At 59.2% G+C, this 27,406-nt stretch overlaps 1 protein-coding gene across 2 annotated transcripts in view; it reads right to left on the minus strand.

Annotated features, from left to right (window-relative positions):
• Positions 1-1,380: 1,380 nt before the first annotated feature.
• PTPN23 (protein tyrosine phosphatase non-receptor type 23) overlaps positions 1,381-27,406 on the minus strand; it is a 38,345-nt gene continuing 12,319 nt past the window's right edge. Inside the window, exons 3-25 of one of the 2 annotated variants that reach the window (XM_005295100.4) lie at positions 25,377-25,504; positions 23,955-24,031; positions 22,910-22,959; positions 21,838-21,969; positions 20,213-20,293; positions 18,686-18,817; positions 18,288-18,335; positions 17,438-17,494; positions 15,693-15,751; positions 15,127-15,206; positions 14,551-14,665; positions 13,907-13,972; positions 13,004-13,149; positions 12,245-12,553; positions 11,071-11,225; positions 10,466-10,617; positions 9,657-9,836; positions 6,744-9,120; positions 5,367-5,551; positions 4,893-4,997; positions 4,306-4,444; positions 4,041-4,154; positions 1,381-3,826 (exon numbers count right to left, since the gene is read on the minus strand). In XM_005295100.4, coding sequence (XP_005295157.2) covers positions 3,287-3,826; positions 4,041-4,154; positions 4,306-4,444; positions 4,893-4,997; positions 5,367-5,551; positions 6,744-9,120; positions 9,657-9,836; positions 10,466-10,617; positions 11,071-11,225; positions 12,245-12,553; positions 13,004-13,149; positions 13,907-13,972; positions 14,551-14,665; positions 15,127-15,206; positions 15,693-15,751; positions 17,438-17,494; positions 18,288-18,335; positions 18,686-18,817; positions 20,213-20,293; positions 21,838-21,969; positions 22,910-22,959; positions 23,955-24,031; positions 25,377-25,504 — 5,427 coding nt within the window. In that variant the 3' untranslated portion in view covers positions 1,381-3,286. Of the gene's footprint in view, positions 3,827-4,040; positions 4,155-4,305; positions 4,445-4,892; positions 4,998-5,366; positions 5,552-6,743; positions 9,121-9,656; positions 9,837-10,465; positions 10,618-11,070; positions 11,226-12,244; positions 12,554-13,003; positions 13,150-13,906; positions 13,973-14,550; positions 14,666-15,126; positions 15,207-15,692; positions 15,752-17,437; positions 17,495-18,287; positions 18,336-18,685; positions 18,818-20,212; positions 20,294-21,837; positions 21,970-22,909; positions 22,960-23,954; positions 24,032-25,157; positions 25,505-27,406 lie in introns of both variants that reach the window. The other variant, XM_024109735.3, reaches the window with a different exon arrangement.

Here is a 27,406-nt window from a genome sequence, read left to right on the forward strand (position 1 = left end):
AGAGCCTTAAGACACCCGGAGTACGGGGTTGTATCCCTGACCCTTGTGGCTGATAGCGGTCAATGGACCTAGCCTCCATGGCCTGCTCATTCGGTCTTAAACATTAGTGTCATTTTGGCCTTCGCCCTGTCCCCTGGCAAGGAGTTCCACAGGTTGCCTGCCTGTTGCATGAAGTGCTTCCTTTTAAACCTGCTGCCTATTAATGTCATTGGGGGACACCCCCTCCCCCCCTTCAGATTCTTGAGTTATGTGAAGGGGTAAAAAACACTTCCTCCACACCACTCATGAGTTTATAGCCCTCTGTCACAGTCCCCCCCCTTCGTTGGCATGGCTATAAGCTAACCCAACCCAGGTTTTGTAATCACACCTTCAAAGGATTCTAGTCCAGGCCCCTCGTTAGTTTTCCTGCACTGGCCTGTTTTGAATGGTAGTGTAGATTTCTGAGCTGTGGGCGTACTGTGGAGTTATAGTAGGGTAGTAGAGTGTCTGGTTTTAGTCACTCTTTCCTCATTGTCAGCTGTTTGCCTCCCACCGCCCCCTAGGCCGCTGCTTTCCCAGAACTATCCATGCTGCCACCACCAGCCTTTTCTTGAGTAGTAACAGCTGATTTAGAGCTGGCATGGGGATGTCTGCCCATGTGCATTACTTTGCATATAGAAGCATTGAATTTCAGCTGCCATTTTTGTCACCCAGACACATGCCAGCTCTTTGTTAACACTCCCAACAGCTTTTGACTTGAGCTTGAATAATTGTGTATCTGTTCCAAGTTTTGCCACCTCACTGGCCCCTTTCCAGCTCTTGCTGAATACAGGGACCAGCCCTGGTCCCCAGACAGCTCCTTGGGAGACCCTGCTATTTACCACCCCCCTGAAAGCCCTGTAGAAAACAGTCCTGCCAGCGTGAGCTGCATGGTTCTGGGGCACCCCCACCCAATGCTTTACCTACTTCCTCTCACTTACATCTGGGCGACTGGGGGTCTAAGTACCTCACACGAGGCACGCGCTGGAAAAAAAGGCCCTGTGATTCCAATCCCCAGGGGCCCTGAGAGAGCCATGCCACAGCCCCAGTCCTTCGCCCCAGCCGTACTATCTTGCACCTTGGCCTAGACCCATTGCCTCAGTCCGTCTGCAGCTGGGAGCTGGTGAGCAGGTGATTTGGCACTTAGGAAAGCCCACCGCCCAACAGGTGCCTGGAGGAAGCACCGGGAGGTGAGCTCAGGCTCCAGCCCCACTTGGCTTAGAAAATCCCGCAGGCCGTCCAACAGGAAAGGGGGAGAGGGGCTCTGTGCCACAGCTGTTTCCCAGCTTGGCCATGGCACAGGATTCCCCCATCCCCAACCACCACCAGGGTTTAATTCAGGTCCACAACTCCCACTACGGCTCCAGAGCAAATTGTCCATTTATTGGAGTAGCAAAGAGCTGAAAAAGTCAGTTCTAATTACAGAGTCAGATCAGAACATGGGGACGGACAATGTTACATTTGTACAAAAGCAGAGGCACCGAGAGCTCCAAGGGGCACCGGCAGCACACGCTCCAGGGCCATGCACCGTGGCCATTTCTGCCCGGCGCCGCTCGGCTCCGTGGTCGGCCTGCACTGCCCAGCCCAGGCTGCGGGAGGCACACGCAGGAGCACCCACAGGGCCCAGCACTGAAGCCTGGGGGGAAGGGGGCGCTGTACAGTATGAGATGCACCCAAGAGCCCCAGCAGGCGAGCCGCGGGTGGGAACTAGTTAGTTAAGCAATCGAGGTCCCATCCCCCCGCCGTAATGGGCTTGCTAAGGACACGCTGACCTGGTCTCCTGCTGCTGCCAGTTCCAGCCAGTCCCCATAGCTCAACAGAGAACAAGCCCAGCTCCTGGGCAGCAGCTGGCCTGGCTGCCACCCCCGGGTCCTGCCCAGGAGCATCCGTCCTCTGGCGCCTTCCCATAAGCTCTGCGCAGGAGAACCCAACCCAGCAGCACCAGGATTCCCCCCAGCTGGAATCCCAGCAGCCCCAGGGGGTGGACACTGAATCCATTTCCATGCACGGCCCGTGCCCCATCTCACCTCTGGGCTTCCAGCGCGAGCCGGCTAGCGCCTCGGCAAGAAAACCTCGCGCCCAGCGGTGAGAGCTCGGGGCAAGGTGCAGAGAATCAAAGCTATTTCAGACCCCAGGAATGACCCATCACCGATTTACTGTCACGTGCGCCAATCCCCCCCCACCGCATGCAGCAGCTCCCCCTGTACTCACAGCTACGATTTCCCCCCTCCCCAGCCCTGCTGCCAGCAAACCCAGCTGCAAAACTGCATCAGCCGCCTGCCCCAGGCCCGGAGTTTGTACTCGGCAGAGCGCCAGGCCCAGCCCCTGCCCACGCTGTACCAACCCCCTGCCCTTCACAACTGGCCGACCACAGCAGGAGACAGACCCCAGGCGTCCCAGCAGCAGGGTGTGCGCCTCGTGGAGGGGGAAGCCTGCAGTACACGCTGTGCAGCCCAGGGGGCAACACTGAGGCAGAAGCTAGGAGAGAGAAGCGCTGAGGGAGGTGCCACCACATGCCTGGGCCAGGGTGGGGGGGGAATTGCTCAGCTCTCGCCCAGCGCCAGAGCAAGAAGCAGGGACAGGCAAGTGGGCACCGCGAGGAGGAGCAGGGAGCCATGGTGCAGCCCGAGAGCCGGACGTCCCTCCCCCGGCTGGGACAAGCCTCACTGCAGCTGGGGGCTCTCGGCCAGCATCCGAGCCGAGGGGACCTGCCTGGAGAGCCGCCGGGGGCACAGCGCAGATCCGTTCGCCAGGCTCCAGCAGCCTAGGCTCTGGGCCATGCACCTGTTCAGCTCCGTCCCCTGGGGTCTGTGAATGGAAGTGCAGGGGCACTGCAGGGCCGGCTCCTGGCCCAAGGCAGGAGCAGCAGTGGGGCCAGCTGTGCCAGAAGGGACAGGGGCCGCCTCTGCTGCCCCAAGGCCAGTCTCCCACCAGGAGGGGCTCTGGGACAAGCAGCAGCCCTGGCCTGGTGCAGGACAGCTGGGCTGGGGCTGGAGGGGCTGGGGAATGGCTGGCTCTCCGTGCCGTGGGGGTCACCCCGGGCTAGCTGCCAGGGGGGCCCAGGCACTGAGTGGGGAGCTGGCATGTAGTGCTGTGTGTGCATTTCTCACCCCTCTCTGCAGCCAGGGCTGAGCGGGGACAGAGGCTGTGGTCCAACACCCCAGTTTCCAGCCATCACGCTAGGGGGCTCCCCACAGGCCGTGCTGGCGTGGCCAGGGAGGGGCTGTGCGTGCCCATGTCCCCAGAGCCGGGCCGGGCCCCCCCCCGCTCAGGTTTTATTCAGTGTCCACAGCGGGTCCAGCATGCTGAGGGGGTCGTCGCTGGGCCGGGGCCCCCGCAGCCCCTCCCCGTTTTGGGGCTGCAGGAAGCTCTGCTTGTTCATCCGCGGCTTGCCCTTCAGGGAGCTGTCCAAGGAGAAGGCCTCAGGGGTCAGCGAGGCCAGGAGCTCCAGCGAGGAAGAGGAAGGAGCCAGGCTTGTGGCTGAAGGCTCCCTGCTGGGTCTCTCCTCCACATGGTTGCTGCTCTCGGCTTCGGGCGGCGGCACGGGCATGGTGGGGGGCAGCTCGGCACTGGTGGGGGGCACGTGCTCCGTCAGGCTGGGCTGGGCGACGCTGGCGGGTGCTGCAGGAACCGCCCCTGGGCTCGCAGCTTCGAGCATTGCTGCTGGCTCGGGCAGCTGCCAGTCTGGGGGAGGCTCCGGGCCGCCCCCAGGGGGCTTGATGCTCAGCTTGGCAATGGTGGCCTGGATGGAGCTGATGGGCATGTCCCCGCCCAGCACCAGGTCCTGCGGGTCCTGATGCAGGTACAGCTGAAAGAGAACCAAGAGGTCAGCCCAGACCCCTCCCTCAGACAGGCCCAGCCGGCCCCCGCCTGGAGACTAGACTGCCCTGCTCCAGTCAGCGTAGATCAGCCACCGGAAACAGCGCAGTGAGGCCGCTCGGCCTGGTGCTGCCAGGCTCTGGCCACAGGGGCCCAGGGGAGGATGTCTCCGGAGCCCCGCTCTGCCCAGCGCCGGTACCCACCTTCTGGGCAGCACTGCTGGGGGGCTTGCTGGAAGCCGGCGTGGTGACCCCGTGTCTCTGCAGCACCTGCTCGGCGTGCTTGAGGACGGCTTCGTAGCAGAACTTGAGGTGCAGCTGGAAGAGAAGCAGCCGGCGAGATCCCTTGAGCCCAGACACACCCAGGTGCCAGGAGTGGCCAGAGCCGAGCAGACTGTGCCATTTAAAGGGCGGCATGGCACTGCTGAACCAGGTGCCTGGGCCCCCACCTCCCCCCCCAGCACATTACCTTCTCCTGCAGCATGTGCTTCCTCTGCTGCCGCATCCTCTTCACCAGCTGGGCCAGGTCAGGGATGCTGTTCCCGGCCTCCACCTCCTGCATTGCTGCGTACATCAGGCAGAAGGCGCCAGTGCGCCCCACCCCAGAGCTGGTGGGAAGAGACAGCGCCCGGGGGTAGCGTTGGGGAACCCTGCCAAAGCCTAGGTGAGCGGGAGTGGGGGACTAGGAAGCCCCCAGCACTGCATTGTGGGTAGAGTGCCCCCTTCCCCAGCACTGCATTGTGGGTAGAGTGCCCCTTCTCCCCAAGGGCCAGACCCTGGGCCGGGGTGTCCTCTGCCACGCACGGCAGGGCTGCAGTCCGGCTTGGGGACTCCTGGGGAAAGAGCCAGCCCTGCAGCCTCCCAGCAATGCACTGGTTTTCTACCCTGGGCTCTTGCTGGCCTCAGAGGGAGGTTTGCTCCAAACGGGCAGGACGCCCGCCCCGCCCCCCCCCCCCCCCGGCAGAGCGCTTGTGCTCGCGCGGGTGGCTGCTTTGGGCCCAGACGGCTGCAGCGCTCCACTCCGTAGCTCGGGCCGAGCGGCGAACCTGGCCTTACCTGCAGTGGACCACAATGGGGGTGTGCAGGGGGCGCTGGTGCAGGTAGTGCCCGTGTACTTCCTGGATGAACCGCAGCAGGTTCCCCTTGCTGTCAGGCAGGCCCCTGCAGGAGGAAGGGAGGAGCTGCTGGCAGGTGGGCAAGGACCTGCGTGCCCAGAGACAGAACCTGGCCTGCCAAGCCTTGCGGGAGAGGGTTTCTACCCCCACCCCAGGAGCTGGGTGCTCAAGGGAGGTGCCACGCTCCTCCCAGTGGGACAGAGCCCGATTTCCCCTCCCCCCCGGGGGCCTGGTAGGGTCTACAGTGCCACTAGTGAGATCGTGCCACCCCACAGGGCCCTGGGGGTCACCAGCTGGGAGGGAACAGCAGCTCTGCCCTAGGGCAGTGCCTGCAGCCCAGACCCTGGGGTGGGAAGTTCTGATCTAATGAGCCAGGAGCCCCCAGGGCCTCCCCCCGCCGCCCCACGGCACGTACAGCTCAGGCCAGGCCGTGAACTGCAGGTGGATGACGGTGCGCTTCAGGCTCTGGTCGCGGAACTGCAGGGTGATCATCCGTTCCACGTGCGTCGGGGTCACCTTCAGGCTGGTGAGGATCAAGGTGATGGGGCCCTGCACCATGGGCTGGCCCCGCTCCTGCGGGAAGTACCGCACCACCTTCTGCTGCGGGGCGAGAGACCGGTTCAGCACGCGGAGCCCAAGAGCACAACGCAAGGAGTGGAGCCCAGACCACCACCGCCCCCCCCAGTGCAGAGCCACCGGGGCCCCCCCAGCCTGCAGCCCAGACCACCACCGCCCCCACTCCCAGCACAGCCCCCCCCCAGAACAGAACGCCAGGGCCAGAGCTCCCGGGGCCCTCCCGGCCTGCAGCCCAGAACACACCACCCCCCGCCCACCCCAGCCCAGAACACAAGGCCAGGGCCATCCTGCCCCAGGCTCAGGGGGACAAACCAACAAATTGCCCAGAAGAACTGGCAGCCTTGGGGCCCTGGCCAAGTTCCTCTCTCAGTTGTCACCAGCTGCCTTCCCAAACTCTCCCCTGCCGCGCAGTCACAGACAGACACAGCATCCTTCACCTCCTGGCCTGAGTCTAGTGTAGTGATGCTGTGGGTTGTTCAACACCGTCATGTTCCACCCAGAGGTGGCTGCATTTCAGGGCCAGGTGCCATTATCCCGGCACACACCATCCTGGATGGAAGATGCCAGGTGTATGTTACTTGCCCCCGTAGCTGTGGATGGTACAGCCCTGGGGGGTCTCTAGTTTGGCTGGGTGGATCAGCAACCCAGCACTGTCTCCTGAACACTGACACACAGGTGACGTCTCCCACCCCTCAACCTGGGGGGTTCTCCACAGCCTCAAATCCCCCCTTCCTGGGACCCATCAAGTCCCTGCGGCATTGCCGCTGTCACCTTCAAGGCAATGCAGAGTGCCCACCCACAGGCTCCATGCCAACACCTGGCCGGAACTGGCCAGGAGCTCAGCTTTTGAGTGAGACCATCCCCACCTCGCTCGGCTTGTCTGGCCGGAAGGACCTCGAGAAATCATCAAGCCCACCCCACCATGCTGAGGCAGGACCAAGTAAACCTGGACCATCCCTGACAGGGGTTTGTCCAACATGGCCAATGTCAGGGATCCACCACCTCCCTGGGACGCCTGATGCAGAGCTTAACGACCCTGTTTGTTCGAAAGCTTTCCCTAAGACCCAGCCTACAGCACCCTTTCCACAAGCCGGTTCCTTCTTGCCCCACCCTCGGTGGGCATGTAGAACTACTGATCACCGTCCACGTTACCACCCCCCTCCCGGAAGCTGCCGGGTGAGAAAGTCCTGCCCTGAGGAGCTCCTGGAGATCCTACCTTCTCTATTTCCTGCTCCGAGACCAGCATGACTATGAGGGAGACCTTCTGCTCGTAGATCATCAGCCAGAAGTCGGAGGCCGTCCCCACCAGCGGGGCCTGTGTGGCGATGATGGTGGGGCAGTAGGAGGACAGGTCCTCCACCTTGCTGGCGTTGATGTAGTCGTCCTTGCCCGACTGCAGAACGATGCGGTTCTTGTCGTAGGGCATGATGTCCTGGTGGCGGTTTTTCATGGAGTAGCAGCGGGCGATGGCGATGGACAGCTGACGGGCATCCCTCTCCTGGGCATCCTGGAGCTCCTTCCAGATGCCGTCCAGCTCAGGGACGCTCCTGGGGACGGGCCTCTCCAGGCTGGCCACCATGCCCCGGAACCGATCCAGCTCGGACAGCAGTCTCATGATGTGCTCGGGCTTCTCGTACGGGTCGTTCTCGATCAGCTGAACCGCCTTGGGTTTGTGCCCCTCCTTGGCATCTGCCTTGGTGGGCTGCAGCAGCGGCTGGTTCACCGCCGTCTTGGAGCCCCCGTGCTGGCTCTCAGGGCTCGAAGACAGGAGATCGTCCGTGGAAGAGCTCTGCCGGTGGAACTGGACCTCGGCAGGGCCCTGTGCCAGCGGGGCCGCGCCGGGGGTGAGCGATGGGGGGGGTCGCTGTGGCAGGGCAGGGGCTCCGGGCACTGAGGAAGGCAAGATGGCTGGAGGCTGGATAGCCAGGGATGGCTGGGGGGATGGCGCCGGGGAAGGGATGGCAGGACCTGGGACAATAACGCCGCCTGGCATCTGGCTCAGAGCGGGACTGGGGGAAGACGGGACATGGTGAGGGCCGGACTGACTCGAAGATGGGGGCTGGGGACCAGCCAGTGGCATGGCAGAGCCAGGCGGCAGCTGGTTTGTAGGGGGCCCCGGATGGCAGGCAGAAGGGGCAGGACAATAGGGCATCGCAGAGACCACTTGAGCGGAGGTGCCGGCTGGCATGGGCTGCATGCCGGCCAGCGAGGGGCGAGGGTGGAGCTGCTGAGCCGGGGCCCCCATAGTGCCTGGGAGGCTCTGAGACAGCGGGGGAGGCCCGCGGGGCATAGCTGCAGGGAAGGCGTGAGGGGCGTTGTCCTGGACAGGAAGCGGGTAGAGCTGTGTTCTGAGCGGGCCATGGATCTGGGCATGGCTGGGAGGCTGGGGAGAAACGTGGGCCAGCCCCGAATGCTGGCCAGGGAACTGGGTCGGGAACTGGGCCTGTGGCTGGTACATGGGCAGCGGTTGGAGCTGGGCCTGACCCTGAGGTGGGTACTGCTGCTGGGGGAAGCTCGGAGCGGGCGGCCCCGCTGGGAACGGGGGCTGCTGGCCGAACGGCTGGATGCCGCCTTGGGCGTAGGGGAACAAGGCGGGCGGGCCAAGGAAGCTGCCCTGAGGAGGGAGCCCAGGTGGCTGGCTGGTGAGCCGCGGGGGCATGTGCCCGCCCATGGCCCTGGGCGCGGTGTAGCTGGAAATGGGTGCCTGGATGCTGTCAACGGTTGTGGTGGCCGGGCGGACCCCAAGGGGGTGAGGAGGGCCGTCGCTCCCTCCTGGGGCCTGGCCACTGAACCGGGGGGGCTGAGGCGGGCCCATGGCAGTGGGGAGGCCGCCTGGCAGAGCCCCGCAGGAGGAGACTGGCTGCCCCATCCTGTAGGTGGCACTGGGAGTGATGGGAACTGGAGCAGAGCCAGGCATGGGCACATGCTGGGGGGAGGATCTCTGGGGAGGCACCTGAGGGACTGCGTAGCCGGGCTGAATGGGGGCAGGGGCGGGGCTGGGGTGTCCAGGGCCTCTCCGCAGGGCGCCAGCCGGGTAGAGCTGAGGGCTGGGCGACAGGGCAGAACTTGGAGGCCTGTGGGGCTGCATCACCTGGGCCGGCAGCACAGGGGGCCCGCTGTAGGTCTGCGGGGGGAAGGGGCCTTGCAGAGGGCTCCCAGGGGCACCTTGCGAGGGGGTCGCCAGGCGGCCGGGGAAGTAGTGTCCCGGCAGAGGCACCGAAGCACCGAACTGAGCAGGGTTGAAGGGAACGCCAGGCTGCGCTGCCATCGGCGGCTGTATTGGAGCATTGGCTGTCCGGGCGCCAGCCGGGAAAGCCTCCGGGCCTGGGGGCCTCATGCCACCGCCGCTGAAGGCCGGGTTGATGGAGAAGGCAGCCAGGGCGTCCGCAGGCAGCCTGGTGAGATGCGCTGCCAGCACGTCAGGGGGCAAGCTCCGGAGCTCTTCCGGCAGGTCGGCCAGAGAGAGGGAGCCCAGCTGCTGTAGGTCTGCTCCGTCCAGGCCGGCCGCGAGGTCCAGGTCCCGCTCAGAGCCCTTCTTCTGCAGGGCCGGTTTGGGAGCAGTGGGCCTCGGAGGCGGCTTCTTCTTCATTTCTCTGCCAAAGCAAGACCAGGCACGTGATGCCAACCAGCCTCGCGGTGCTGGTGTTTGGAGCGGAGCGGGCGTGCGCTGCCTCCCCCATCCGCCCAGCTCTAAGTGCCGGAGTCCCAGGTGCTGGCAGAAGGTACCTCCAGCCTCTCCTGCAGGGACCCCCCGGGAGGGGAGAGGGGTTTGGGCTCTATCACTGAGATAGCCAGCGGCAGTGGCGGAGTCTGCGCCCTTGGCACCCAGCTGCGGCTCTAGGGTCCAATTTCATCCCCAGGCCCTGTCGTGGTCACTGTTAAGGAGTCTCTTGTGCCACTCGGTCTCTGCACCACTCCTAGTCACCCTCCCACGCTAGGGGACTTGGGGGAGCCTGAAAGAAACACCCCAACATTCAGGTTCTCAGCTCCACGGCATGCCCAACCCCCACCCCGAGAAACATGAACATGGCGAATGAGCTGACCACTGCAGAAGGCCAATCAGATGCAAGGAGTAGCAGAACTCACCCCCCACCCTCCAAGGTGGCGCGGACGTGGGGCAGTGACCTACCTTTCCAGGACCTGCTGCCGGCTTGCTTCGGATGCTTGGCAGGACGCTCGGGCCTTCTCCAGGAGCTTGGCTGCTTTGCTCTCCAGATCCGCGTAGAAATCTTTCCCCTCCTGAGACTTCTTCATCAGGTCTTCGTAGGCTTCATAGGAGGCCACCAGTGTCTGCAGCGTGGTGTTCCACCTGGAAGAGTCAATGCAGGGTATGCAGTGGGGGGAGCGATATTAACAGAGCAGTCCTGGAAACCACGGGAGATGGGGGGCGGGGAGGATGAGAGCAAGGCTCACTGGCCTCTAGGTGGCCAACCCCCAGGGTTGGTTTGTTTACACCACAGCCACGGCACCTGCACATTCCAATCAGGGACCAGCCCGTGGGGGGCCCAGGACCAGCCCTCTGGTTTATAGTTGAACCAGTCTCAAAGCAGACAGACTCAAACACTAGGGCCTGCTGGGGGACAGCCTATGGGCACCCTGGGGTTAGCGCCATGGGGCACGGGAGGCAAAGTCAGCAGCAACCACCACCGGCCCAGCTGGGATGTGAATCTCTGTAAAGGAAGAGTGGAGGGGCTGGTGACCCCACCCCTTTCCCCGCATCACGATGCTGCCTGGGCCGGCCGAGAGGTGCTAGCGCGCACAGAGCGAGCGTCTGGCTTCGGGCTGGCTGGGGGGCATTCCCCACCGGAGAATGGGAGATGGCAGACCCTGGCCAAGGGCTAGGATCGTTTTATGCAGCACAGGGATAGCGCTGCGTGCTGGGAGCAGGTGCCACGCTGCTCCCCCCTGCAGGCGCCGCGCCACTCCCCACACACTCACTTGTGCTCCACCTCAGCCAGGATCTTCCGCACTGCCGCATACTTGACGTTGGCGTCCGTCAAGGCCTTCAGGACGTTCTCCTGGGCCGCCAGGTTCTGCTCCAGATACACCTTGATCTGGTCGTACTTCTTCAGCTGCTCTTCAAAGAGCTTCTGTTGGGGCGAGAGGAGCGCGCTGGGGTCAGCGGGACAGCCGGCTGCAGCGCTAGGCTGGGGGGCTCAGCGGGGAACCCCACAAGCTGAGTGCAGGGAGGGCTGGGGCTGACTGACAGCAAGTTCAATGGGAAGTTCCCACTGACAGTGGCAGGAAGAGGCCACAATAGAAACATGATGCACAGCAGGGCGCAGCAAGGCCCTTGGTGTGACTCGGGGGGGCACCGCAGACGCCACCATCGGCTCTGACCAGAGACACTAGCGCACTGGAGAGTGCAGAGAGCAGCGGAAACGGCCCAGGAGCTCGATCAGCTCCAAAGGGGATGTGACCATGGCCAGCAGGCAGGAACAGGGAGTAACAGCGAGTGGGGGTGGGGTGGGGGGGTTGACGTCTGTTTGGAACGTAAAAGTCCCAGGCGAGGCAACAGCTCGGCACTTTGCCCCGGGTCTCACCCTCATCTCTGAGCGGTCGGTCGTCACTAAGGAGGTAGTGATGTCGTCCTTCTGGATCATCTCACGGAGCTGCTGCTCCAAGGACATCCGCTGGTCCTTCATCTCCTGCACTTTGGACAGGATCCGCTTCAAGTTCTGCAGCACCTGCTTGTCGTCTGTGGCGGGGGGGAAGGAGAAACCCATCACCACCTGGGGGCGCTCCCTCAGGCTTCATACCGCAGTCACCCGGCTCACCCCCCGGGGGGAACACGATCCCTAGCATGGGCAGGTACAGCTCCTGTTGGTGCCAATGGAACCTGGCCCCCTGCTCCAGGGCTAAATCTGACCCTTGCTCAAGACACGCTGTGGGGTCCGAGAGCCAAGCCCCCCAGGAACAGTCTCCAGCAGAAATTCAGCGAACTGGCGATGCTGAGGCACCACCGAACCCAGCTCGCCCAGCCCTGCAGCAAGACAGGACGAGCAAGCTGCTGGCGTCAGGTCGGACTCTGCCCCAGGGAGCAGATCCGGGGTCTCCGCCAGAGCGATGGGGTGCCATTAGCTGGAGGCATTCTGCCCTTTATACTCCACCCATCACCCACAGATCCGATCCTTGTGCGCCAGGATCCGCAGCAATGCTTAGCCGTCCCCATTAATCTAAGCCACGCGGCCGGCCGTGCGCTCACGGCGCTGACCGGCCAGTTAATACTATGCTCCTGCAGCCATTCAGCTCTGCCCGAGTTGCCTGGAGGTGCTCCCAGCACTGGAAGTCTCAGCGTGTCTCTGAGCCAGACGGGGGGTGTGTGTCTGTCTGCGTTCCAGAGCTCGGAGCCTGGGTAGATTGGAAATTTCACCTGGAATCTAGATCCAACCTGCCTCCTGATCCAGCCTCTGTCCCCATCACTAGCTCTTCATCTGACCCCGCAGGCTGGGAACCAGCAGAGGGACCCAGCTGGAGCCCAAAGCATGGGAGGGACAAGGCCAGGAGCCCACAACAGGAGCAGATTCATTCTTCTGGGGGCAGCGAGAGCCAGGGAAGACCAAGGAAGGAGACTAGCGTGGATCTCGGCATCAACGCCTCCTCGGCGCAGCGAGGGACTCGATCAGCGGCAGGCCAGCAAGCCAGGCGCAGCCCGGCCCAGCCAGAGCTCTCCTAGGGAGGGGCGAAGCTCAGCATGCCGTGGCCCTAGGCGCTCACCTTCCGTCAGGGCCGGCGCGGGCAAGGCAGCCCGCACCTGCTCCAAGGGCCCGCTCAGCAGTCGTAGGTTGCTGATGTGCAGGTTCATGGCTTTGTGCAGCTCTGTGTTGGTGAAGCTGGCCTTCTCGTGCACCTCCATGTACTTGGCCCACTCTTTGCTGACCTCAGCCAGCCCCGGGGAAGGGCTAGGAGGAGAACCTGGCTTGCCAAGCAGCTCCTGCAGCTTCTGCTCCTGCAGCTCGTCGTCATCCAGGAGGTCCCTGATCTCTTTCAGAGAGGCCTCCACGTCTGTGAAGACTCCCGAAAGCACTGGAGGGGCAGAGAACCAGAGGCATTAGGACACTGGTGGCGTTTCCAGCGAGGCTGGGCAAGGCCCCGGAGCACGACTGGAGACCGAGCCAGCTCTGCCTGGGGGTGCAGCGAATGGTCCCGTTCGTCCCAGTGAAATTAGCAAACTTCACCAGCATACCAGGGGAGGCAGAGGCAGAGACGGGAGGTGGCATGTCAATCACAGAATATCAGGGCTGGAAGGGACCTCAGGAGCTCATCTAGTCCAACCCCCTGCTCAAAGCAGGAACAATCCCCAGAAGATTTTTGCCCCAGATCCCTAAATGGCCCCCTCAAGGATTGAACTCACAACCCTGGGTTTAGCAGGCCAATGCTCAAACCACTGAGCTATCCCTGGGGGTGCAGAGAATAGAGCCCAGGAATCAGACCCCCTTGCCATGACTCACTGGCCTTTCCTCCATCGGCTCTTACCCTGCATGGACTGAACCAGGTTCTTCACAGTGTCTGGCCGCACGCTGAGCGCGGCGCATTTCTCCATCAGGACCGGGGGGATGTGGTTGTACATTTCCAGGTTATCCACCGTCTCGGGGTCCAGCTGCATGGAGTCCATGAACTGGCTGCAGACAGAAAGCAGGGCCCTCTGAGCTGTGGGAGAACCCTTCCCGGGCACAGCCCCGCCACCCCTGGGCTGCAGACACGGGTGCCAGTTTCTTGGAAGCAGGATCATGGTTCTCAGAAATGAGAAACTGGAAGGATCCCAAAGGGCTTTACAGAACGCACACCCCATGGTCACCTCCGCCAGCACGGAAATGCAGTCGCCTCTGGGGAGAAGCATGACAGCACACACCGCATGACACAGTTCAGGACAGAAAGGGAAGGTGAGTTCCACACAAAACCACAGGGTGAATCCAGAGAGGCAAAATGTAATAACGCAAATTGGAACTGAGCCTGAATGCAGGGTTAATACCCCAGCTATTGGGAATGGGCCATGGGAACGGTGGGGTCCGCCACTGCCTTGGTTTCCATATCTTCCCAAAGGAGAGCTCCAGCCGCACAGCGCCCTCTAGGACAGTGGCTCAGTACTGACTCAGAGAAGGGTAGCATGTACCGAATCACCTTCCCCATTTCCTTCAGTGCTTTGGGTCACCTTGGAGACCTGCCGTCCCACCAGGCCAGGCCAGGGGGAGGCGATCTCGCATTGGGCCATGGCTGAAGGGAGCAGAGCTCACTTCCCGTTAGCTGGGATGGGGAAACACAGAACAGCGATGCAACGGGGGATCCCCGCAGTGTCGGGTCTGCACTGGCCAGGGACCAACTCTATCCGCACCCGCGAGGAAAACCCCACACGCTAGCGCAGTCTCAGTGCACACATACTCCAGGACTTCGTTCTTGGCCTCGATCTTCGCCATCACTTCTCTCAGCAGCTTGGCCTTCTCCTCACTAGGACAGACGAGAGAAACCCCTCAGCACCCAGGCCAACCAAGGTACTTACAATCACTGAGCCCTGTGCCAGGTACCCTGCTCAGGACTTGAACCTTCCTTAGCCCCTCCGGGAGCAGGCTGAGCCAGCCCTACGGCTAGCCAGGGCCAGCACTGCCCTGCTCCAGGAGCTCCCAGAGAGCCGGGCTGGAAGGAGCGGGCAGGCAAGAGCTGAGGGAGAAACACTCAGGACCGGAGACACTGAAGGACCCTTTCAGGGCAGGCGCAGCCGAGCGTCCAGTTTCGGCTGCTCCACTAGAAGGTGCTGGGGACCCAGCCCCTGGGGAGGAAGGGGGTGGGGGGTTCGGATTTGCTTGGGGAGGCCTCTCCCGGGAGTTCAGCCTCCTGCAGTTCCCATTCACCTGCGGCGTGCCGAGTGCCGGACGTGTCCTCATCACCCACCACGTGCCCCAGCTCAAGAGCACGCGCCAGGGAATCACTGGCCCCAGCTTCCTGGCCCCCGAGGCAGGATCCGCACCCTCCCGTACTGAGTGCGGACGCCCCGGGAAGTACTTGCTACGGAGATCCCTTCCACTCACCTGTACAGCGAAGATGCCTCATGGGCGGCCATTGGCACCAGCTTGGCAAAGATATCCGGGCCCGTGACAGCTGGGTCGGTGGGGTTGACGGGAAGGGCCTTCACCAGGGTGGCACCTGGGTATAGAAAAGAGAACAGTCTGACATGGATGCCTGCGAATTATTCTAGTCAAGGGCACAGCACTTCCCTTCATGCCCAAGGCTGTTTTTCGGGCTGCACCTGCCACCAAAACACAACCAACAACTGTTCACCTCCAGCAGGTGCTATGGAGACCCTGGGAGCAGGAAGTTCCTAGTGTGAGCGGCATCAGTGGTGCTAAGGGGTTAGAGACTGGTACCAAACCCACCTGTGCTACTGGGGCAGCATGTTCTCATTGCTGCCCATTACCAAGATACCTGTGCAAAGCACGCAGGGCTTCCCTTTCAGAGCGCCGTCTTCCCCACTCGCTGATCACCACCCCCTCACTCCCGCCCAGAGCCCGGACTGTGCAGGGCTGAAGGTTTATGCACCAGCCATGGCGTGGTTTTGCAGAGCTGAGGGCAGCAGCAGAGGGATGGATGTGCCCGGCCTGCCTCACCTTTCACTGACTGCAGGGTGTCCAGCGCAGGGACAGCTTCGTGGTAGATGAAGTCATTGTCCTTCTTGGCCGAATTGTATCTACAAACAATTGAAGTGTAAATCCAGGGAGGGGAAGGGGGACCCGGCTGGGACTCAAGGAGTGAGCTTGCTGGGTTAGATGGGCAGGGGCCTCAAGAGGGGGGTTTTACTGCCCACCTGATGCCCCCAGAAGACGCTATCTCTATTCTACAGGCTGATCTTCACCTGCCAGTCACTGGGTACAACTCCACCCAGTTCCCTCTGGGGAGAGGATGAACCATGCGTGACAGACGTTAGCTACGTCACTTAACGTGCTGCTCACGGCGCTGAGATGCTACAGTGCGGACAGCGTGAGAAGACACTGTACAGAACAGATCTACACTCACTAGCAGCACATGTGAATTTGGCCCTATATACTGAGACCCTACAAAGAGAAGAGCTCCCCAAAGCGAGCAGAGGGGGGGGGGGGGGGGAGGAGATTCAGCAACGAGGTTTGAGCCTAGAGACAGACTCCAGTCCCAGAGGCAATTCCGGCTGCAGACTCACTTTCCCCCGATCACATCCAGGGTGAATCGCAGGGCTTCCTGCACCGTTTCAGGCTGACCCTAGAAGAGGCACAAAACACAAGTTAACACAGCCAGTCCTGCCACATCGCTGCAGTCGATGTAACACCCTGAGCAGCCCTTTCGAATGCTGCATCCTGCTGCCCTCCACAAACTAAGCCGTGACCTGACGGCAGAAGCAGCCTGGCGACCCTCACTGCCACCCCATTTCCCCCTAACCTACTTCCAGAGCGAGTAGCCAGCGGAGATGAACAGAGCAGTGAACAGCTCAGAGCTGCAGGCTGCCTGCAGACTCTGGCAGACGCCAGCCCTTGGGTGCATTCTGCAGGCGGACTTGTTATTCACAACGGACAGCTGGGATTTGGAGCACCACAAACACAAGGCGGGTCGATCCTGTGCCAAACTCCTCAGCCACAAGTGTCAAACTCGGGGGCTTGCGTTCCTGGCCCAAGCCTGTGGAGCCGGAACACCCCATGGGAATGCCCCCCGGGATTCAGGGCGGCCCAAGGAGTGCAGCACAAGAGGCAGTGCGATAGTGGCTAAGGCAAGAGGGACTCCCGGCTCTGCTGGTAGTTTGCTGCATGGCCTGGCATCCCATGGCCCGGCATCCCATGGCCCAAAGGGAGTTTTACCCCTGACTTTGGTGAGGGCAGAGAGGGGCCAATGCCGAGAGCTTTTCAACAGCCCACTCAGTCTCTCCAGGCCTCTGTGCAACAGAAATGCCACCTACTTGTCTGCATCACGTGCCATAAATGGGCCAAAGTCACCAGCTGGGCGGCGGGGCTCAAGTCGCTGGAGTAAAATCATGAGTGAGTCTGGCCCCCCCGGGCTGCAGCACACATCTGGAGTCAGTACTACAGCGAGTGGGGGCCAGATGCGGCCTCCAGTAGAAACTTAGGGCTTCACAGTGCGGACCAGGGCTGCGTTAAACTAGCAAGTTCCTTCTGTGCAATGGAGGAGGTCAGTTAAGCCCCACCCTCCCCCCAAGGTCCGACATGTGTGATGCACGTAGGCTCCCAGGGGGCAGGGAAGGAGGACACCAAGATCCAGACTGGCCTTTACTCAGTCTTAGTGCAGCGCTAAAAGCCCTATTAGACCTAGAAACCAGGAGGCACCAGCGTCTCAGCATTCACAAATCCCCAGGGCAGGAGACAGACCCCCTATTGCGCAGAAAAGCAGGACCCGCAGCTTTCCAGTGGCAGAGGATTCATTTCAAACCCTGGACGACTGTAAGGCAAGCTTCAAAAGTCACATCATTCCAATTACCATGGCCCCCACAAATTCTCACCTATTCCAGTGGCCAGTCTTCTCAGTGCCAAGAGAAAGGTACATAGAACCTGGTAGGTCTTGTCTTTCTCCCTAACCGTGCACAACTGCTCCCTATCGTCAAGCAACGGGGCTTCCGCCACCCCCCTTGGGAAGTTCTTCCAAAGAGCTGGTGCTTGGAAAGTTTCCTTGAGAGCTGCTGGAGCCGAAAACCAATGCTTTGCACTATCAGAAAGCCAGCCCGCCCGCCCTGCTCCAATGGCACGTTCTGAAAGTGCACGAGTCACTGACTGCTACAGTCTTCGGTCGCTCACTACCAGCGCTCTCAATAACTGTGTTTTGAGCACTGATCCCAGAGCAGCGCCTGGAAAGTGCACTGCTAGACGCTTAGGCCCCAAACTGCCCCGAGGACTGATGGGTTTTTTAAAGGCAATCAGTACCACGGACAAGAAAGCAGCTTACCTTTGCCAGTTTGATAGCTTCGTTGAGTTTATCCAGAGCGCTCTGGAAGTAGACAACCTGCAGAGAAAGCAGGGAGAAGTTCTGCCAAACTCCTCTACGAGCTCAGAAGGGGTCACAAGAGTACACACACACACACACTTGCTGTGGCACATGCAGCCAATAGGCCAACGAACCCTGTGTAGATAACTGGGACAATCCAACGCCATTAAGTACAGCGGGGCCTTCTAAGAAGGAGCAAATAGCACAATCAAGCAACCCAGATTACACTGGGTACGCTGCCCATGAGACAACCATGAGACATTTTCTAGAGAAGGGAGGTACATGAGAAATGCAGTGCCACACACCACCACTTCAGCGATCCAGATACTGACATCACACGCTGCCGTTCTTCTAGCCCAGGTTCCAGAGCAGGCATTGTCTCCTCGTGGTAATGCCTGCTCTAGAACCAGCGTTTGGTGCCTGCATTGCACGGCACCCAATGGAAATCACATGGAAAATGGCAATCATGCAAGTGTGGAGTCTCTTCTGACAACAGGGTTGGAAAGTCACATCCACCGGCATATACAAGCTTTCAGCCTTAACTCTACCCCTGCTGGGGGACAGCTCACTCCACGGGCAGGACACCAGCGAGGAGTTTTAGGACCAAAGAACGAACCTAGTTGGAAATTTACACAGTAACAAGAAAGATGGTGCCCAAGTTCACATGGAGGTATCATGGACAGGTGAGTTTCCCCCAATGTAGCCCAAACTCTTCAAAGGGTTAAAGGTCAAGCCCACGCGAGATGGAACTTGGTTTACAGCTGGATTGCAGGAGTATTAACCAACCCGAAGCAGAAATAGTTTTACTTACTCGTTCTCCAAACTTCTGCTGCTCCTCAGCCTGTTTTCCCATATGCAACTGCAAAGAAACACAACCAATGATGTCCATCCGTATCTGATGGTGTCAAATTTGCAAATGAACTGGAGCTCAGCAGTTTCTCTTTGGAGTCTGATGATGGCAGAAGTCCTCATTCGGGGAAGGGCTCAAGAGAAACTGACTGAAGCCCTACAAAGCCAGCCAGGGGACTCACTACAGAAGACAATTTCGCCGGTGTCCATGTACACTCAGGAACTTCACGCCCATGGTGACCACCACCTCCCAGCGGGTTTAAGCAGCCGCAGCCACCCACAAGTGGAGGGACGCAAGGCCATTCCTCTTGGGCAGCCAGGGTGAAACTCCCAATGCACAGCCTCATTCTTCCCACTTACGTGAGCGATAGCAGCAAAATAGTAGATCTTCATCTGCACCAGCTTCTTCCAGTCCTTCTGAATCTTCCCCAGCAGCGAGGCTGTGTCCGAGTTCTCCAAAGCCCGGCAGGCCTCTTTGTAGTAGTCCACTACCTATGTGGAGAGAAACGGTCAAGAGGTATTTCAGGGCAGAGTCACAGCACCAGAATCCCAAGAGAAAGCCCTAGTGCCAGTTAAGAACATAAGAACGGCCACACTGGGTCAGACTAAAGGTCCATCTAGCCCAGTATCCTGTCTTCTGACAGTGGCCAATGCCAGGTGCCCCAGAGGGAATGAACAGAACAGGGAATCATCAAGTGATCCATCCCCTGTCGCCCATTCCCAGCTTCTGGCAAACAGAGGGTAGGGACACCATCCCTGCCCATCCTGGCTAATAGCCATTGATAGACCTATCCTCCATGAACTTATCTAGTTCTTTTTTTAACCCTGTTATGGTCCTGGCCTTCACAACATCCTCTGGCAAGGAGTTCCACAGGTTGACTGTACATTGTGTGAAAAAAAAAAAATACTTCCTTTTGTTTGTTTTAAACCTGCTGCTTATTAATTTCATTTGGTGACCCCTAGTTCTTGTGTTATGAGAAGGAGTAAAGAACACTTCTTTATTTACTTTCTCCACACCGGTCATGATTTTATGGATCTCTATCATATCCCCCCTTTTTTCCAAGATGAAAAGTCCCAGGCTTTTTAATCTTTCCTCATATGGAAGCTGTTCCAGACCCCTAATCAGTTTTGATGCCGTTTTCTGAACCTTTTCCAATTCCAAAATATCATTTTTGAGATGTGGCGACCACATCTGCACGCAGTATTCAAGATGCGGGTGTACCATGGATTTATAGAGAGGCAATGTGATATTTTCTGTCTCATTATCTATCCCTTTCTTAATGATTCCCCATAGTCTGTTTGCTTTTTTGACTGCTGCTGCACATTGAGTAGATGATTTCAGAGAACTCTCCACAATGACTCCAAGGTCTCTCTCTCGAGTGGTAACAGCTAACAGACCCCATCGTTTGAGATGTAAGTTTGGGATTATGTTTTCCAACGTGCGTTACTTTGCAGGAAAGTAAAGGCAGGCTGGGGTTCCGGCTGCCACACAGTGCCCAGGCATTGCAGCGCACAGGGCTCTCTCAATCAGCCGCAGGAAGGCCTGAGCCCGTGTCCTCATTCGGACAAGATCGTGTCAAGCTCAGACACTGACTAACTCAAATGACTTGACTTTTAACGGCTTAGTCTTGAAACTGTTACTCGCTTGCCCTCACGGCTCTAGCAGAGCGCGAATGTTCCCCACCCTGCGGCCCACACAGTCAGCACAGCAGTGAATGTTTATAGGGATTTCCTTCCCTGCTTGCAAACCACCTCAGCTGGTTCCCGGGGTTCAGAGACTCCCGTGGAGTTGTTCTTGTACGTGGCAGGGCAGCAGGAGGGGCTCGTCTCAATCATAGTTAAGGGGCCCACCGAGTGTAGTGCAGCAGAGCTCCCTGGGTAACTCACCTGGGCGCTGATCCTGGCCACGAGGAAACTCTTCCTGTTGTCCAGCATCGACTTCTCCAAGAGACACTCCTGAGCTTGGCCCTTCCAGGAAAAGCAATGGAGATGCTCAGCTCTCCCCAGAGACTTCACTGCGTTCCTGCGCTCCTCCAAGTCACCCCTGCCCAAACTCAGCCAGCTCCTTCTCCCCTGCCCCAAAGGAAAGTCACGCAGCAGTGGCTCCAGTCTACCATGCAGGACAGGCTGACACAGACCAGCTTTCTGGTCTACAAGCCAGAACAGCTCCTGGGCCTAGCCATGCATAGAAAGCCTCTCACCTCCATTGCCATTCAAAGCCAGCCCATCAGTGGGAACCATAAGGCACTGGCCTACGTGAAGTGAGCGCATGGATTCGACCCAGTCTCTAGTGGACAAAACCCCACCGCCGCGTTGGAGGGCTCAGGTACGAGGCCAAGTACGGACAGAATGGCCTTGGAGACAGATCTCCCCTCTAACTTCCAGGGGCGATCCTAGGACTGAGGTACGTTGGTGGGCCCACGTAGGGGACAGGGCTGCACTGGCTCTGGAGATCAGAGCTGAAAAACGTAGGTCAGCCCCTGCCAGCGCAGGGCTCTGTCTGCCCAATCCCTAGGGCTGTCAATCACACACTTCCACCACTCTTTCCCCTAGCTAAAGTGAGCTGGCCACGGAGGCTGGACTTCACCTACGCTCAGCTTAGCCCAGGTACAGCTGCAGTGCCACTGAGCCAATAAAGCCATCTCATCTGGAGAGTCAAAATCCAAACCCTTCCTCCCTTTCAAGGCCGAAGTGCTGCCCAGACAATGGTGATCAGTCTGACGCCTCCCAGGGCGGCACATGAGAATGGATAAAGCAAAGAGCATGCAAGAGGCAGGGCGCTGTTATAACGGGATCCCCTGATGCAGTAAACCACGGCAGCTTCCTTCACACCCACCTCTACCTTTCTTCTCTACAGGGAGAAGGACAATGACAAGGTATTTCCATCTGCTCTGTCAATAGCCCCCTCCTTGGAAATCTGAACCTACTTCTTCCCTTCCCACGTTTTACTCCCCTCGATCGGACGTTTAGAACTGCCTTTGCTAGTCAGGCCATTAGGCCCGAGAGTTCAGTATCCCAACCCGACAGACTGGGGACCGGGCACTTTCTGAGGAAAGCGTGCAGACCCCACAACACATGCAGCCACCCGTGCAACCCTGCGGATGGAGAGAAAAATATTCCTCTTGCCCCTGTGGGGATCAGTGTATGTCCTGGAGCCGGACACACGATTCCTCCCCTACCACAGCGCTCTGGGACTATTCCTGAACAAGGACAGACATCGGACGCCTCTCTTGGCCACCTTTTGCAGACAGACAATTTCCCTCTAAGCAGACAGCAGGCTTACAATCTGCACGTGCCAAGGTACTGGGACAACTCCGTCTTTATCCAGCTCTGTCCAAGGGTGGCTCCCACTCCAACTGGCCTTTGAAAAATGAGACAAGGCTGGGCCCAATACCGAGCGCGTCTCCTCCTCCCCTCGCCTCGTCCGCTTTGGTGAGATCCCTTTAAATGAACTGCATCTAACGAGCCCAGCATGAATGGTGAGCAGCAGCAAAGCCAGCGCCCACCCTTACCAGCATGAGGTTGATGTTGAGGTTAAGGATCTGGTGACTCATGTCCACGCTGTAGGAGTGAGGGAAGTGATCCTGCAAGTAGGTGAAAGCCCCAGCCGCGCACTGGAAATGGGTGCAGGAAACCTTCATACCCTGGCCAGGGCCGCCGCAGAAGGGGGAGAAGAAACACGTAAGGCTCTAACCCACCCAAGCCAAAGCAGAGGGCACTGCATAGAAGCCATGCTGTCTTGACGCCCGAAATTTACCAACAGCCTTCATTAGTGGACTTAAACCCCAAATGTTACCATCTTAAGTGGAGTTCAACCTTCTCCTGTCCCAGTTGTCCAGGCTTTCATCACCTGGAGACTGGATGACCATGACACTCTACATGGGGTGACCCCATGAGACCACTCAGACCAGCGGGTGCCAAAAGCAACTGCTGCTTATTACAGCCAGAAAGTAAGTTACCCCCTTGCTCTGGCTTCCATTCGGTTCCCAGACGGGGCGGGTGGGATTTTCAGCTGCGAAGTCCTACATGGCTTGGGAGCTAGTCAGCAGAGGGACTCTCTTCCCAGGCAATGCTTCCATAAGCAAGGTCAGCCGGGAGCTCCCCGGGCCAGGAGAGGAGGGAGTGGCTGGCAGAACTCTCCAGGAGAGGTCCTTGCCATCAGGGTACGTGGCGTGGCCCGGCCCATCTTTTCCAGGCACCTGCTCAGAGGGTGGGGGAGGGTCTGTTATTGGCTGGAGGGAAGAGCGCATGTGGGGTTACATGGGGGTGTTAAATTACGTCACGGCGCCCAGAGCTTGCCGCAGGCAGTGCTATGACTACACACTACGTCAAGAAAAATCCCGTATTCATCCCTCTCTCCCAGTCCCGGGAATCCCAGCACCTGGCACGAGCGATACAAAATCTTCAGACTGCAGAGCAGTTTTTGAAGGGATCGTGCCCCTGGAAACGTGACCAGTCCCCTCCGGAGATTCACAATCGCTACTGAAAAGACTCGCCACCCTGCCAACCTTTGTGCTCTCATCTGTTTGGAAGAAACCACCCATGATAAGGTGGGGCGGACCACGAGGGGTTTAGCATCTTTACCTCCTCGGAGACTCTCTTGTCCATGGCGCCCAGCATGGAATGCAATGCCCCTGTTGGGAACAGGAAGCTCAGATCAGGCCACTGGCAAAATGTGTAAGGCCATTTTCCACAGACCCCTAAACCCCCCGCTCACCCCAAGCCTTGCCCCCACTTCACCCCATCCCTCAAGGCCCCACCCCCTGCCCCTCCTCTTCCCTGCCTCTTTCCACCCCCTCCCCTGAGCACGCCCTGTCCCCGCTCCTCCCCTCCCTCCCACACGCACCTGAACAGCTGTTCCCCAGTGTGCAGGAGGCACTGGGAGGGAGGGGGACCCCAGGGGTCCGGAGCCCAGTTTGAGAAATGCTGACCTACACCATTTTAATCCTTGCTGATTTTGATTGTTGATCTCTCATTGCACTAAACTGCACCTATTTACATGAGGGCTAAACCGGTTTAAGTACAACCGGCTGGGTTTGCACTAGCTGAACTGGATCAATTTCAAATTGATTTAATTAAACGGGTGCAACTATTCTCCTAGACCAGGCCTGGATTGGCCTGCGGGGGAGGGGGACGCATGGTGATCCTCTGGCTTGTCATTCATCGATCACAATGAAGGGAGGAGCCCTTTGGAGCTGACCCGGAAGATCAGCCTCTCCTGCACCGGCCGATGCCCGGGCTGAAGCCTCACTTGAGGGTCTCGTGCCAGGGTTCAGATCTGGCTGGTGTTCTAGTGGCCAGCAGAATCCGCCAGAACCAAGGAAACAGCGGCTCAATTGTCCTCAGTGATCATGGTAACACTTCAAGACGTCATGGCTCTGTTCTCCCAAGGCCCAGCACTTCCAGCTGCGGGCAGCTTCATGCCGACTGCCACCTGAGCTGTGATCACAGAAAGGCCTGCGGGCAGATCGGCTGAATGCCCCTGCAGTGGTCACCCCCTTCCCTCCCCCCACTGAACAGCAGGACCAGGCTGGACAATGGACCCTGTGGAGTAGGGAACGAGGCCTAGCCAGGGAGGACGGCAGTTCTCTGGTGCCAAGCAAACCCCAGGTGGGCTCCAGGGTCTTACCGAGGTTATAGAGGATGCACGCCTGCTCATACTTGATGTCCTCGTGGGTAACCGCCTTGCCAGAGAAGATCTCCGTCCTGTGAACAGAGAAGCCCAGGGTTGGTGCCTGCACTAGTGAGCCAGCGAGATAGCCAGATGCACAACCCAGTTGCCCCGGGGGCCCCACGGCCACGTTTCCAGGGAAGGCGGACAGCTAACAACTAACGGCTCAGAGCAGGCAGGGGTGATCCAAATGATTTAGACTCACTTTCCTTTGTAGCTGGCATAGAGTCCACTCCAAACTGAGTGGGAGATGGGAAGCTGCTAGGTACATAAACCAGCAAACCCTGTAATGTTTGAGTGGTGCCAGGCCCGGTCTGCTTAGCCCCAAAGCCCAGCCTCCACCACTGCCGCCAGGTGGTGTAAATCAACCCCTCTTGGTCAGTCCTGTGCCCCCCCCAGGGCCATCGCTGCACCCTAATGCACTGAAATCCCAGCTGCGGCAGGAAGTGCAATCAAGGTGGCTGGAGGGACCAGGAGGGCCGCACTCCAGAGGCTGAGACTCATACGGCACCGCTCAGAGAGCCAGAGGTGGCTGCATGTCGGTGGCAGGTGGCGTAATCTCAGTTACTACACTGCTTCTTCCATCCCAGACTCTCCCAGTGCGCTACAAACCTGCACTCACCCTCACATCCCCGGGGAGGGAAATACTCTGCTCCCCGGCTTGCAGTATTCGAGCTCTCTCGAGTCAGAGGTGCGCATGGCATTCGGTGGAGAGCCTAGAGACAGGGCTCTGCCCGCAGGGCGTGCCAGGCAGGGTTAGAACAGAGACACGCTGCTGGGCGAGATCACAGTGGGCACCAGGGAAGGACACAGTGAGGCTGGGGGAACTTGGTCTGGGTTTGTTCCGTTGTACAGATCATTGGGAAGGCTGGCAGAGGGAGAGTCATTGGTGGCTGGACGCAGGATCAAAGAGGAGATTCCTAGCGAGGGGCAAAGGAGACGGGGCAAGGGGCGCTGGCGGAGCCCAGGGACACGGGAGATGTAGATGGGGTGGGGATGAGCAGGATGCAATCCAGCTGAGCCGGCAGAGGAACTTGGGTCAGGGAAGAGGAAGGGGAATATGCCTTCAGTCCATCCACACTAGCACAGCTGGCGGCCTACGAGGGTAGGACACCACAGGAGTCTAGGCAGGAGATTACCAGGGCCAAGGAAGCTACCCACCTGGATGGGGAAATTGAGGCAAGAGACAAAGCCAGGTCATACAGTGAGTCCACTGGCGAGCCCCAGCTTCAGCTCCTCTGCTCAAAGAATCTCTCATTGGATCACGTCCAAGCCCCCAGTGTCAGCCGAGGGTGCCCTGGCAGGGGTAGATCGCTGGCTGCGGGGAAGCCTGCTCCCTCTCCTGCCGCCCCACAAACCCCACCAAACCGCTGCGCTTACCACGTGACGGGCACAGCCGCCTCGTGCTCCGCGCCCATGGGGACGCGGCTCTGCAGGTAGTGTAGCTGGCCAAAGTACTTCCGCAGGATGCTGCAGCCCTCAAAGTCCCTGGGCACACTCACGGCATTCTGGAGGAGGAGAGAGAAAGGAGCAGTGCTTCAAGGCAACAGGCAGCGCCATGCTTACAGATAGAGGGCCTGGGCTGTATTTGGCTGGCAGTGAAATCCGCTTACGTGATGGGGGGAGGGAGATCACTCCGAAATGGCTCCCCAGAGGGACTTTCCAGGGGCCAGCTGCAGAAGCCAGGGCATTAGCCACTCTCCAGTGTCTCCTCTTGGCTGGGATGGAGATTCCCCTCTCCTTTCACACACTTGGGGTGGGCAGTTTCCCAATCCAGTGGTACAACTGCAACAAAGTACTGCTTATGCCAAGCTCGGGAGAGGCCTGGGGCCTCTGTTCCGGAGCTGAAGGCAGCCAGGTATGTCACCAACTCAGGAGACACCCACCACCCCACAACGCCTTCAGCCCAAGGCTTTCAAAGTACTTTGCTACATTAAATGCCAGGTGTCAGGCTGATATCCGTTCTGGGCAAACTGAGTGAAATGATCACTAAAAACAAAACACCTGGCAGCTCATGACAGAGGGACTAGCCAGCACGGATTCTGCAAAGGAAAACGGACTTGCTGGTCTCTTAGAATTCTCTGAGCATGTCAGAAAAGGACTGGAGAAAGGAGAACCGGTGACTATGTGCTTCGACATCCAAAAGGCCTCTGACAAGATCCCACACAAAAGGCTATCAAAGAAGTTAAGTCATCATGGGGAGGAGGCAAAGTATCATGGATCAAAAAACAGGCTAAGACAGAAAACAAAGTAGGATTCAATGGTCAATTTTCAGCACAGCAAAAGGTTAACAGCAAGGACTGCAGATTCCGCACCAAGTCCCGTGTTGTTTAGTTGATTAATTAGTGATCTGGAATGGGACGGGGGCGAGGGGGCATGAGTTGAGAGTTACAAAGCTGACAAATGACAAAGTCAGGTTAATTGGGACCAGGGAGGGCCGCAAGGGGCTTCGGAGAGAGCTAACAGAGAGGGTCACTAGCTACATATGGCCAGCAGGAACACTCAGTGCTCTCAGCATTCGCAGCAGAATTGTGGAAGGGGTTTTAAATACCAATCTCTGTCAGAGATCAGGAGACCAGAAAACCCCCAGTCAGCAGGTGTGGGATCCTTCCACCAGCACAGCTAGTGCTGCCAGAGAGGGGCTGTGACCCCCTTCCACCCTCTCTTAGTCTGATCCATTTCGGCTGCCAGCCCTCCAGGGCAGGGACCATCTCTCTGAACAGTGCCTAGAACAATGGGACTCCGATCTCAGCTGAGCCTCAAGGCACTACTGGAGCACAAATGTATGAGAGATTCCCCTCCCAGGAAGGGACTGACTTTGGGAAAGCAGAGACCCTGCCACGGAAGCTGGGCAGGAAAAGTGTTACATTTTTCCAGCGGAGAGGAATGCGCTCACTCATCACTCCCATGCTGAAGCAATCGCTCACCAGCGTCAGAGCTCAGCTCCAGCCTTACGGGAAACGGCTGGCGCTCTCTCTCTCCGCAGCACGGCCACACAAACGGAAGAGAGCAAACCTCTCCCAGCACAAGTGCTAACTGCCATGCTCCATCAGCCGGGCAGCAAGGCGCTGGGATCCAGCCGTGCTGCCCTTAGTGACGCGCTTGGCTTGGCCTGGCCTGGCCGGGGGCGGCAGTTTATTTCTGTGCCAGGCCAAGCTGCTCCTTAGTACCCCCCACCTCAGGGCTCCGCACACACGGAACAGGAGAAAGCTAATGGCACAACCCTGATGTTTTCCCCCCGGGGTTTCAAGCGGGTCAGGTAACTGCGGTCACTCCGGCTGGGTTCGCTGCACTGCTGCTGCCGGAAGCGGGCGCGAAGGCAGTCCCGGGTGGTTACCCTGAAAGGTGTCTTGCAATGACCGGCTCCGTTTATCCACAGCAACGAGCGCGTTGCCTCCCCTGCGCTGCCT

This window comes from Chrysemys picta, chromosome 2 (genome assembly GCF_011386835.1).
Source record: "Chrysemys picta bellii isolate R12L10 chromosome 2, ASM1138683v2, whole genome shotgun sequence".
NCBI lineage: Eukaryota > Metazoa > Chordata > Testudines > Emydidae > Chrysemys > Chrysemys picta.